At 43.1% G+C, this 12663-nt stretch overlaps 1 protein-coding gene across 1 annotated transcript; it reads right to left on the reverse strand.

The window, feature by feature from the left end:
- Positions 1-8202: 8202 nt before the first annotated feature.
- On the reverse strand, positions 8203-11394 carry LOC109748157 (uncharacterized). Its single transcript, XM_020307195.4, has 5 exons — positions 11118-11394; positions 10961-11010; positions 9685-9811; positions 9149-9253; positions 8203-9069 (listed from the first exon to the last, which is right to left on the reverse strand). The coding sequence occupies exons 1-5, from the start codon at positions 11221-11223 to the stop codon at positions 8450-8452; spliced, it is 1008 nt and encodes a 335-aa protein (XP_020162784.1). The 5' UTR covers positions 11224-11394; the 3' UTR covers positions 8203-8449.
- Positions 11395-12663: the final 1269 nt, after the last annotated feature.

The raw sequence follows: 12663 nt of genomic DNA on the forward strand, positions 1-12663 counted from the left end.
CTCTAGCTAATTGCTCCCACTTTCAATATGTATATAGACCGAGACTTAGAGTCATCTAGATTTAGTGTCAAAACTTGCATCGACGTAACCCTTTACGACGAACCTTTTGTCACTTTCATAATCGAGAAACATTTCCTTATTCCACTAAGGATAATTTTGACGGCTGTCCAGTGATCTACTCCTAGATCACTATTGTACTCCCTTGCCAAAATCAGTGTAGGGTATACAATAGATCTGGTACACAGCATGGCATACTTTATAGAACCTATGGCCAAGGCATAGGGAATGACTTTCATTCTCTTTCTATCTTCTGCCGTGGTCGGGCTTTGAGTCTTACTCAATTTCACACCATGTAACACAGGCAAGAAACTCTTTTCTTTGACTGTTCTATTTTGAACTACTTCAAAATCTTGTTAAGGTATGTACTCATTAAAAAAACTTATCAAGCGTCTTGATCTATCTCTATAGATCTTGATGCTCAATATGTAAGCAGCTTCACCGAAGTCTTTCTTTGAAAAACTCCTTTCAAACACTCCTTTATGCTTTGTAGAATAATTCTACATTATTTCCGATCAACAATATGTCATTCACATATACTTATCAGAAATGTTGTAGTGCTCCCACTCACTTTCTTGTAAATACAGGCTTCACCGCAAGTCTGTATAACACTATATCCTTTGATCAACTTATCAAAGTGTATATTCCAACTCCGAGATGCTTGCACCAGTCCATAGATGGATCGCTGGAGCTTGCATATTTTGTTAGCACCTTTAGGATTGACAAAACCTTCTGGTTGCATCATATACAACTCTTCTTTAATAAATCCATTAAGGAATGCAGTTTTGTTTATCCATTTGTCATATTTCATAAAATGCGGCAATTGCTAACATGATTCAGACAGACTTAAGCATAGATACGAGTGAGAAACTTTCATCGTAGTCAACACCTTGAACTTGTCGAAAAACCTTTTTGCGACAATTCTAGCTTTGTAGATAGTAACACTACTATCAGCGTCCGTCTTCCTCTTGACGATCCATTTATTCTCAATTGCTTGCCGATCATCGGGCAAGTCAACCAAAGTCTAGACTTTGTTCTCATACATGGATCTCATCTCAGATTTCATGGCCTCAAGCCATTTTGCGGAATCTGGGCTCACCATCGCTTCTTCATAGTTCGTAGGTTCGTCATGGTCTAGTAACATAACCTCCAGAACAGGATTACCGTACCACTCTGGTGCGGATCTTACTCTGGTTGATCTACGAGGTTCAGTAATAACTTGATCTGAAGTTTCATGATCATCATCATTAACTTCCTCACTAATTGGTGTAGGTGTCTCAGAAACTGGTTTATGTGATGAACTACTTTCCAATAAGGGAGCAGGTATAGTTACCTCATCAAGTTCTACTTTCCTCCCACTCACTTCTTTCGAGAGAAACTCCTTCTCTAGAAAGGATCCATACTAAGCAACGAATGTCTTGCCTTCGGATCTGTGATAGAAGGTGTACCCAACTGTCTCCTTTGGGTATCCTATGAAGACACATTTCTCCGATTTGGGTTTGAACTTATCAGGATGAAACTTTTTCACATAAGCATCGCAACCCCAAACTTTAAGAAATGACAACTTTGGTTTCTTGCCAAACCACAGTTCATAAGGCGTCGTCTCATCGGATTTTGATGGTGCCCTATTTAACGTGAATGTAGCTGTCTCTAATGCATAACCCCAAAACGATAGTGGTAAATTGGTAAGAGACATCATAGATTGCACTATATCCAATAAAGTACGTTTATGACGTTCGGACACACCATTATGCTGTGGTGCTCCAGGTGGCGTGAGCAGTGAAACTATTTCACATTGTTTTAACTGAAGGCCAAACTCGTAACTAAAATACTCTTCTCCACGATCAAAACGTAGAAACTTTATTTTCTTGTTACGATGATTTTCGCTTCACTCTGAAATTATATGAACTTTTCAAATGTTTCAGACTTCTGTTTCATTAAGTAGATATACCCATATCTGCTCAAATCATCTGTGAAGGTCAGAAATTAATGATACCTGCTACGAGCCTCAATATTCATCGGACCACATACATCTGTATGTATGATTTCCAACAAATCTGTTGCTCTCTCCATAGTTCTGGAGAACGGCGTTTTAGTCATCTTGCCCATGAGGCACGGTTTGCAAGCATCAAGTGATTCATAATCAAGTGATTCCAAAATCCCATCAGTATGGAGTTTCTTCATGCGCTTTACACCAATATGACCTAAACGGCAGTGCCACAAATAAGTTGCACTATCATTATTAACTTTGCATCTTTTGGCTTCAATATTATGAATATGTGTGTCACTACGATCGAGATCCAACAAACCATTTTCGTTGGTGTGTATGACCATAAAAGGTTTTTATTCATGTAAACAGAACAACAATTGTTCTCTAACTTAAATGAATAACCGTATTGCAATAAACATGATCAAATTATATTCATGCTCAACGCAAACACCAAATAACACTTATTTAGTTTCAACACTAATCCCGAAAGTATAGGGAGTGTGCGATGATGATCATATCAATCTTGGAACTACTTCCAACACACCTCGTCACCTTGCCTTTTTACTAGTCTCTGTTTATTCTGCAACTCCCGTTTCGAGTTACTACTCTTAGCAACTGAACCAGTATCAAATACCGAGGGGTTGCTATAAACACTAGTAAAGTACACATCAATAACATGTATATCCAATATACCTTTGTTCACTTTGCCATCCTTCTTATCCACCAAATAGTTGGGGTAGTTCCGCTTCCAGTTGACCAGTCCCTTTGCAGTAGAAGCACTTAGTCTCAGGCTTAGGTACAGACTTGGGCTTCTTCACTTGAGTAGCAACTTGCTTGCCTTTCTTTTGAAGTTCCCCTTCTATCCCTTTGCCCTTTTCTTGAAACTAGTGGTCTTGTTAACCATCAACACTTGATGCTTTTCTTGATTTCTACCTTCGTCGATTTCAGCATCACGAAGAGCTCGGGAATTACTTTCGTCATCCCTTGCATATCATAGTTCATCACGAAGTTCTACTAACTTGGTGATGATGACTAGAGAATTCTGTAAATCACTATTTTATCTGGAAGATTAACTCCCACTTGATTCAAGCGATTGTAGTACCCAGACAATCTGAGCACATGCTCACTAGTTGAGCGATTCTCCTCCATCTTTTAGCTATAGAACTTGTTGGAGATTTCATATCTCTCAACTCGGGTATTTGCTTGAAATATTAACTTCAACTCCTGGAACATCTCATATGGTCCATGCCGTTCAAAACGTCTTTGAAGTCCCGATTCTAAGCCGTTAAGCATGGTGCACTAAACTATCAAGTATTCATCATATTGAGCTAGCCAAACGTTCATAACGTCTGCATCTGCTCCTGCAATTGGTCTGTCACCTAGCGGTGCATCAAGGACATAATTTTTCTGTGCAGCAATGAGGATAATCCTCAGATCACGGATCCAATCCGCATCTTTGCTACTAACATCTTTCAACATAATTTTTTTTCTCTAGGAACATATCAAAAATAAACACAGGAAAGCAACAACGCGAGCTATTGATCTATAACATAATTTGCAAAATACTATCAGGACTAAGTTCATGATAAATTTAAGTTCAATTAATCATATTACTTAAGAACTACCACTTAGATAGACATCCCTCTAATCCTCTAAGTGATCACGTGATCCATATCAACTAAACCATGTCCGATCATCACGTGAGATGGAGTAGTTTCAATGGTGAACATCACTATGTTGATCATATCTACTACATGATTCACGCTCGACCTTTCGGTCTCCGTGTTCCGAGGCCATATCTGTTATATGCTAGGCTCGTCAAGTTTAACCTGAGTATTCCGCGTGTGCAACTGTTTTGCACCCGTTGTATTTGAACGTAGAGCCTATCACACCCGATCATCACGTGGTGTCTCAGTACGAAGAACTTTCGCAACGGTGCATACTCAGGGAGAACACTTATACTTTGATAATTTAGTGAAGGATCATCTTATAATGCTACCGTCAAACAAAGCAAGATAAGATGCATAAAGGATTAACATCACATGCAATCAATATAAGTGATATGATATGGCCATCATCATCTTGTGCTTGTGATCTCCATCTCCGAAGCACCGTGCTTGTGATCTCCATCTCCGAAGCACCGTCATGATCACCATCGTCACCGGCGCGACACCTTGATCTCCATCGTAGCATCGTTGTCGTCTCGCCAACTTATTGCTTTTACGACTATCGCTACCGCTTAGTGATAAAGTAAAACTATTACATGGCGATTGCATCTCATACAATAAAGCGACAACCATATGGCTCCTGCCAGTTGCCGATAACTCGGTTACAAAACATGATCATCTCATACAACACATTATATCACATCATGTCTTGACCATATCACATCACAACATGCCCTGCAAAAACAAGTTAGACGTCCTCTACTTTGTTGTTGCATATTTTACGTGGCTGCTACGGGCTTAGCAAGAACCGTTCTTACCTACGCATCAAAACCACAATGATAGTTTGTCAAGTTGGTGATGTTTTAACCTTCGCAAGGACCGGGCGTAGCCACACTCGGTTCAACTAAAGTGAGAGAGACAGACACCCGCCGGTCACCTTTAAGCAACGAGTGCTCGCAACGGTGAAACCAGTCTCGCGTAAGCGTACGCGTAATGTCGGTCCGGGCCGCTTCATCTCACAATACCGCTGAACCAAAGTATGACATGCTGGTAAGCAGTATGACTTATATCGCCCACAACTCACTTGTGTTCTACTCGTGCATAGCATCAACGCATAAAACCTGGCTCGGATGCCACTGTTGGGGAACGTAGTAATTTCAAAAAAATTCCTACGCACACGCAAGATCATGGTGATGCATAGCAACGAGAGGGGAGAGTGTTGTCCACATACCCTCGTAGACCGATAGCGGAAGCGTTATCACAATGCGGTTGATGTAGTCGTACGTCTTCACGATCCGACCGATCAAGTACCGAACGTACGGCACCTCCGAGTTCTACACACGTTCAGCTCGATGACGTCCCTCGAACTCCGATCCAGCCGAGTGTTGAGGGAGAGTTTCGTCAGCACAACGGCGTGGTGACGATGATGATGTTCCACCGACGCAGGGCTTCGCCTAAGCTCCGCAACGGTATTATCGAGGTGTAATATGGTGGAGGGAGGCACAGCACACGGCTAAGAGATCTCAAGGATCAATTGTTGTGTCTCTGGGGTGCCCCCTGCCCCCGTATATAAATGAGCAAGGGGGAGGCAGCCGGCCAAGGGGAGAGGCGCGCCATAGGGGGGAGTCCTACTCCCACCGGGAGTAGGACTCCTCCTTTCCTTGTGGGAGTAGGAGAAGGGAAGGGGGAAGGAGAAAGAAGGAAGGGTGCGCCTCCCTTCCCTAGTCCAATTCGGACCAGACTATGGGGAGGGGTGCGGCCACCTTTTGAGGCCTTTCTCTCCTTTCCCGTATGGCCCATTAAGGCCCAATACGAATTCCCGTAACTCTCCGGTACTCCGAAAAATATCCGAATCACTCGGAACCTTTCCGAAGTCCGAATATAGTCGTCCAATATATCGATCTTTACGTCTCGACCATTTCGAGACTCCTCGTCATATCCCCGATCTCATCCGGGACTCCGAACTCCTTCGGTACATCAAAACTCAATAAAACTGTCATCGTAACGTTAAGCGTGCGGACCCTACGGGTTCGAGAACTATGTAGACATGACCGAGACACGTCTCCGGTCAATAACCAATAGCGGGACCTGGATGCCCATATTGGCTCCCACATATTCTACGAAGATCTTTATCGGTCAGACCGCATAACAACATACGTTGTTCCCTTTGTCACCGGTATGTTACTTGCCCGAGATTTGATCGTCGGTATCTCGATACCTAGTTCAATCTCGTTACCGGCAAGTCTCTTTACTCGTTCCGTAACACATCATCCCGCAACTAACTCATTAGTCACAATGCTTGCAAGGCTTATAGTGATGTGCATTACCGAGTGGGCCCAGAGATACCTCTCCGACAATTGGAGTGACAAATCCTAATCTCGAAATACGCCAACCCAACAAGTACCTTTGGAGACACCTGTAGAGCACCTTTATAATCACCCATTTACGTTGTGACGTTTGGTAGCACACAAAGTGTTCCTCCGGTAAACGGGAGTTGCATAATCTCATAGTCATAGGAACATGTATAAGTCATGAACAAAGCAATAGCAACACACTAAACGATCGGATGCTAAGCTAACGGAATGGGTCAAGTCAATCACGTCATTCTCCTAATGAGGTGATCCCGTTAATCAAATGACAACTCATGTCTATGGCTAGGAAACATAACCACCTTTGATTAACGAGCTAGTCAAGTAGAGGCATACTAGTGACACTCTGTTTGTCTATGTATTCACACATGTATTATGTTTCCGGTTAATACAATTCTAGCATGAATAATAAACATTTATCATGATATAAGGAAATATATAATACTTTATTATTGCCTCTAGGGCATATTTCCTTCATAATGATGGCCAAGAATCTATGCATTTTGACTTGGGGGATACCAATTCCCCTTTGTTTGAAGTCAGGAAAACATCTGTCAGTCACAACCTTTGAAGGTGTGTTGTTGGTTGAATCCTGGCAAAAAAAATTCACAAACTCTACCATGAGCAAAAGCACTATGTGGAGCTGCACCCTATCCATACCAACCACAATGAGGGCTCTCTCCGGCATGATGATCCGCCATCCAATAGAGCGTCAACAAGTTTGTTGATTACTATAAACAAGTGGTTGGCTGGAACCAAAGTGGCATTGGAGTCCAAAGCCATGCAACTTTGGCGATGAGTTTGTACCAACAAACCGAGAAGAAGACATTCACTTGGTCCCATTGTTGGTTGAAATTGAATGAGAAACAAAAGTAGCAAACCGTCGTTGAGGAGCTCAAAAATGGCCCCAAGAAGATGAAAAAAAATGATGGCCCTACCTCCAAACAATCTATTGGAGTGGATGACTAAGAAGAGCAAAGTGGAGGGGTGGGCGTACAAGCCACCATGACAAAGAGGAACCGACCAGTCATGGGAAACAAGCGGGAGAAGGAGAGGGTCACGCGTGATGGTGCGGCAAGCAAATTGTCTGTCACATGGACGGGCATTTTTCATGCCAAGGGAGTGAAGGAAGAGAGGTACAAGCTCTTCATAGATGTACAAAGGGAGAGGATGGAGTATGCCCGATAGAGGGTCAAACAGAAGCTGACCATTGAGAGGGAGAATATAGACTTGTAGAACTAAGAAAAATATGCAAAACGGGAGCTTGAAACGATGGCGACACTCCAAGGAATTGTGCTAGAGAGAGAGAGAGAAAATGAGGCTTGCGAGAGAAATGAATAAGCCGAGGATCATGTGCAGGACACTTTGCCTCTTGGATGATATAGGCAAGAAGTAGTTGATCAACATGAAGAAAAGAACCAACGAGCGCAGCACCGAGGCGTTTGATTCATTTGTGTATCTCCTATCTATGTATGAATTGTTGAATTTTATTTTGGCATGTGTTGAATTATTAAATTATGGTTTATTTTGTTTTGTTGAATTGATGATGAATTTATGCTATATGATGCATGGATGTGCATGAATTTACATAAATACGAGGGTTGACATATGAGGAATATGGTTGTCCGGAAGGACAAATGAGAAGCCGGCCAGCGCTGCACGCAGGCGCGTTGGGGTTGGATTTGCCAAATCCGGTTGTAGATGCTCTAACCAGCCCATCCGTGCACGCGTCCGGACAGCGCTGGCCCCTCATATGTTCTCCTCTGCAACTACAACCCCTATTTACAAATCCTCAAATCCATACTAGCCACTAGCCAGCGTTCATTTCATCCCTATTTACAAATCCTCGAATCCATACTAGCCAGCGTTCATTTCGTCACGTCTCCTCCATATTGGGTGTCCTTGTACCAATTACTTTCAAATGCAATACATCTGCCGGGGTACAGAGTACTGAAAAGTTGTTATGCAGATCCTGAACACCAGATTTCTCAGCTTTGTTCAGTTCCTCCTCATCAGGGGCACGATCTTTTGCTATTTAGTTCTACACGGTCTTCTATTTTTATTTTTATTTGTAATAAACCCTGATACATCGTTCTGTGCAAAATGACAAGAGAATCACTTCAGCATGCAAATCAGGCAAACGAACTCCAATATTTTGGCAAGCATGTGAACAAATTCTTCTCAGTTATACACAACCAAAATATAAGACACCTTTGAACATGATTTTCTGAATGGGTCACTCAGTTCTGGTCACCACACCTTTTTATTTCGCCTGGTACTACAACTTGACTTCCTTTTCCTGGTCGTTTATTCCATTCTACAACTATTGCAGTTGCAGCCATCTAGGCTGCTGGCAGCATCTCTAATCATGCCGAGAACTCAAACAACATGGTGTGCTTATACTTCGCACCAGGCTGCACCACCACAGACGGGAAATTGGGCTGGTTGATGGCATTGGGGAACCCCTGGGTTTCCAAGCATACTCCGGCATGCTTCCCGTAAACAGCTCCGCCTTTGCCTGTGATGCCATTCACATAGTTGGCAGTATAGAACTGCATGCCAGGCGCATCGGTCCAGAGGTCCAGAGTTCGTGAGCTCGATGGGTCCTTTAGCTTGGCTGCGTGCTTCAGGCCATTCTTCTCATCGCCAGAGTCCAGCACATAGTTATGGTCGTACCCTCCAGGAACATTGTTGATGCGCTCTCCAATCCTGTGCTCCGTGGTGAAATCGAAAGGCGTGTCCTGGACGGGCATTATTTCTCCGGTAGGAATCGTGTTTTCATTGACTGGAGTAACGTGTTTTGCCCAGATCTGGATCGAATGATCCAAGATGCTGCCAGAGTTGTGGCCTGCAAGGTTCCAGTAAGTATGCTGTGCCAAGCTGATAGGAGTGGCTTTGTTAGCTGGTATAGCTTCCATGTCAAGTCTTAGAGTGGTAGCCTCCGGAAGAGAATACACTGCTCGGACGGTTACATCGCCAGGGTAACCTGTGAAACATTTCATGCTTGAATAGGCAGACTTAACCATGGGATTCAGCAGTATAAACAAAGTTGTTGGTCACATTACCTTCTTCACCATCTTTGCTCTCATATTGAAAGGTTATTGATGGGTACTCGCCTTCTTTACGCTCTACAACATCCCACACAACCTTGTCAAACCCCTTCAATCCACCTGAAATTTACAATTCAGCAACAAAACAAATTATTTTTTGCAGTTGAGTCACATGAACATAACCAATTGTAATACAATGAGTTAAAGGTAGAGAACAAAATTGTAGCTTTCATCTCCTGACATGTCAATTTTATAGTACGTTTGGTTCTGCAAGGCCCAAAAAATAGTACTAGGATACTGAGTGTACATGTATTGCAGTCTGCTTAAGACATCTCGGTCTGTGGTGTACTGTCTACTCAGTTGTGAACTTGTGATAATATCACATGATAATTATTCAAATCATTAATAAAATTACTTATTATTTTACAGTGTTCCATAGCAATCGACTAGTCTAAAGAAGCCTCAGAGACATATAGCCACATTGTCAGATCTAGCTAAAACAAAGTATATACCTTGCCAAAACTAACCACGTGAAATTTATGAAACCATACCATGAAGGCTGTTCGGCCCGTTGTTGATAGGCAATGAATACTCGACTCCGTTCAGATCAAACTTCCCATTCTTGATCCTATTTGCAACTCGGCCAACTATGCAACCAAAATAAGGTGCCATGCCTTTCTACAAAAACAGAATAGAAGAAACAGAAGGTCTATGTTAACAACCACAGGCAACCCTGCGAAACAAGTTAAACGGAAATTTAACATAACTAGATACGTTCTTGATACTTAAGAAATTTCATATACAGTTGGTTGGTAGATATCTGAAATAAATCATTAGGTTTTGGTGTGTGAATGACTAGCATCAAGGTTTACAGCCTCTTCGATTAAAGGATTCCACAAGAGCTTTGGAAAACTTAGGAACTTTATATAGCTTGGTTACATGAAAACAGCAGGAAAGGACCCTACTGTAATTTTTATTAAAAGAATATTCACATGGTTATGTACAAATTACAAAAAACCAAAAAAGAGAGTTATAAAGTGACTTGCCAAGTCAAATTGCATTAAACGGAAGTGCACAACCTACAATATATTTTCAAATAGGAGAACAACTTATATCAGAGACCTGACAACAAATCGAGCATCTTCTATTTGAGGAACCACCGATTATAGGTATCAGGACAACATTGACTCACATGTGTTCCGCATCAAATCACTAATATTTATATCAGAATAGTTTAAACTTGCATCTGGTTTAGAAAATGTATTCATAGACAAACTAAAGAAATTTTCAGAGACATAAACTGAATGAATCGCTGGTTTTGATAGTTTTCCTTGTCATAAAGCCTGAAACAGGACAAAACTTTATAAATATCCCTTTCTCAAGAGGAATCAGCTCAAAGCCATATTTACTAACAAGATGTAGCCATAGCTACTGAAACATCACCCTTGTTCAATAATTTGCTATATCGGCTGCAAAGAGTCATCTACTTGTGATCAGCCTGATATGGTGGTACTTTCTGCTAATAATAAGACAACATGAAGTTGTTTCAAACTTTCAATCTAATGAAGAATTACAACCGGCAGTTACAAAGAAAGTAAGATATAGCCGACGAATTCAACAAAAACTGAGTTAAGTAGGGAACACATAAACCGCACATCAATTTGCCGCAGAATCCAGCCCAAAAAATCATCCCAGAGTAGAATTCACAACTTAATCACGGCAATTAGCACAGAAGCATTGCCAGACCATCTCCAGTTAGTTCAATCCAAAAGTCAAGGCACTACACAATCTATAGAGACAGAGATGGGACTGTAGATCGATTATTACCAAGTACGGCTCCAGTGTGTCGAACCCAAGAACGACATCCGCGAGATCCCCTGCTCACAGAGCACCAATTCGCAAAGGGAGGAGTTCAGATTCAAGAATCACCAAACCAAAGGAATCTGGAGAAAAGATTTTTGCTCGAAGAAGTCTTTGAGGAAACCTTGCGCGTCGGGGACGAGGAGGGAGGTGATAGTGGCGCCCCAGCTGGCGATGTTCGCCGTGATCCTGCCATTGGAGAGCACGCAGATCTCGGGCTCGGCCGCCATTGCTGCTGCCTGCTAAGCTTCGCTGGATAAACTGCCTCGGAAGTGATCACAGAGGACAGTTCGCACCGCGTGTCTATCTATTCGAACCCACCTCCTTTTTTCATCGGCTTATCTGATCCATCTATCTCAACAAGGCACGCAGTTCCACGCTTCGTGGACCCGACAAATATATTGTTGCCAACTACCCCCCCTCCGTTAATTAGTGGCGGTGATACGGTAAATTAGTGGCCGTGATATGCATTAACTAATGGCCATGATACGCGTCGATCGGGTGATATTGAAAAAGATCGATCGTCTCGCGGAGGCTAAATTTCAGTGTTTTGACCTTTTGCTCTAGTTTAGCCGGATCTGACCCTGGTTTGAAAACATTTCGGGATTTAACATTTTTCGATCACTAGGCCATGACGGTAGGGTTGAACATGCTACCGCCGGCGGCCACGGCGGTAAGGTAATGGCAGCCTCCGTCAACTGCCAGTTGCAATCTGACGTGTCGTAACTACTCTACTGCCGGGGTAGATGGTGGTAGGTTAGCTAACGCTAACGGTACCGCCACCTCCCTCGACGGTAAGGGTGCGCCAGGCCTGCGCGAGCGCCAGCATATTGTGACAGAAAATGCGGGTTTTTCTGTGGTAGGATTTCACAGCCTACCGCCACCCCCTGTGGCGGTAGGCTGTGAGAACCTACCACCGCTGCTCCTGGCGGTAGGGTCCCCTCTCCCTAATTTTTTACGAGAAGTTGGCAATTTGAGTTACAAATATGACAGATGAACACACATCAGCAAATAGTGTTTGCATATAGAAATATGATGATCTTACACAGTAGCAAATCGACATGTCAAATAAGTTCAACATATCGAATAGGTTCAACATAGTAAAATAGGTAGCAATAAGACAACACCGAGTAGTTCAACATGGCTCAACTACTTTAACTAAGCGAGTTCAACACGACCACATCACTAGTTCCTCCCCCTCTTGGCGGCACGCTCCTCGTTTCTCTTGGAGCGGGTTTCGTCCTGCTTCTTTGTGCGACGACGAGGACGCTGAAACGGGGATGGACTCTTCCAATCCTTCTTCGGCTGTTTCCCCCTCTTCTCCTGGGTTGGCTGAGTGGGTGGAGGTCCGTCTTCGTCATCGTACTCCTCCTCATCACCTCCTTTGTCGTCACCTCCTTCCTCTTCTCCCTCTTCCTGCTAATCCTCTTCTCTCTGATCATCTTCCCCCTCGGCCTCCTCAGCAATGCGAGACGACAAGGCAGCATGGCTAGAGGAACCTCCGCCGGCGTGGCTCGATGAAGCGAGGGCACATGTCGACCCACCAGGAGCATGCACGTCAATCAAGGCAGCGCACCCAAGCATGCCTGCTAAATTGCGGCAACGATTGATGATCTTTTGCAAAAACAAATATAGAAGAGAATGACTTGGATCAGGTTTAGGGTTGCAAA

Source organism: Aegilops tauschii, chromosome 2 (assembly GCF_002575655.3).
Source record: "Aegilops tauschii subsp. strangulata cultivar AL8/78 chromosome 2, Aet v6.0, whole genome shotgun sequence".
Lineage (NCBI taxonomy): Eukaryota > Viridiplantae > Streptophyta > Magnoliopsida > Poales > Poaceae > Aegilops > Aegilops tauschii.

What these genes read in the sequence shown, in the direction of transcription:
- LOC109748157 (XM_020307195.4), bottom strand. Translation starts at nt 11,223, where the DNA reads ATGGCGGCCGAGCCCGAGATCTGCGTGCTCTCCAATGGCAGGATCACG. An exon ending in ACACACTGGAGCCGTACTTG is followed by an intron (nt 9,812 to 10,960) that starts GTAATAATCGAT and finishes CTGTTTTTGTAG; the next exon opens with AAAGGCATGGCACCTTATTT. An exon ending in CGGGCCGAACAGCCTTCATG is followed by an intron (nt 9,254 to 9,684) that starts GTATGGTTTCAT and finishes TGTAAATTTCAG; the next exon opens with GTGGATTGAAGGGGTTTGAC.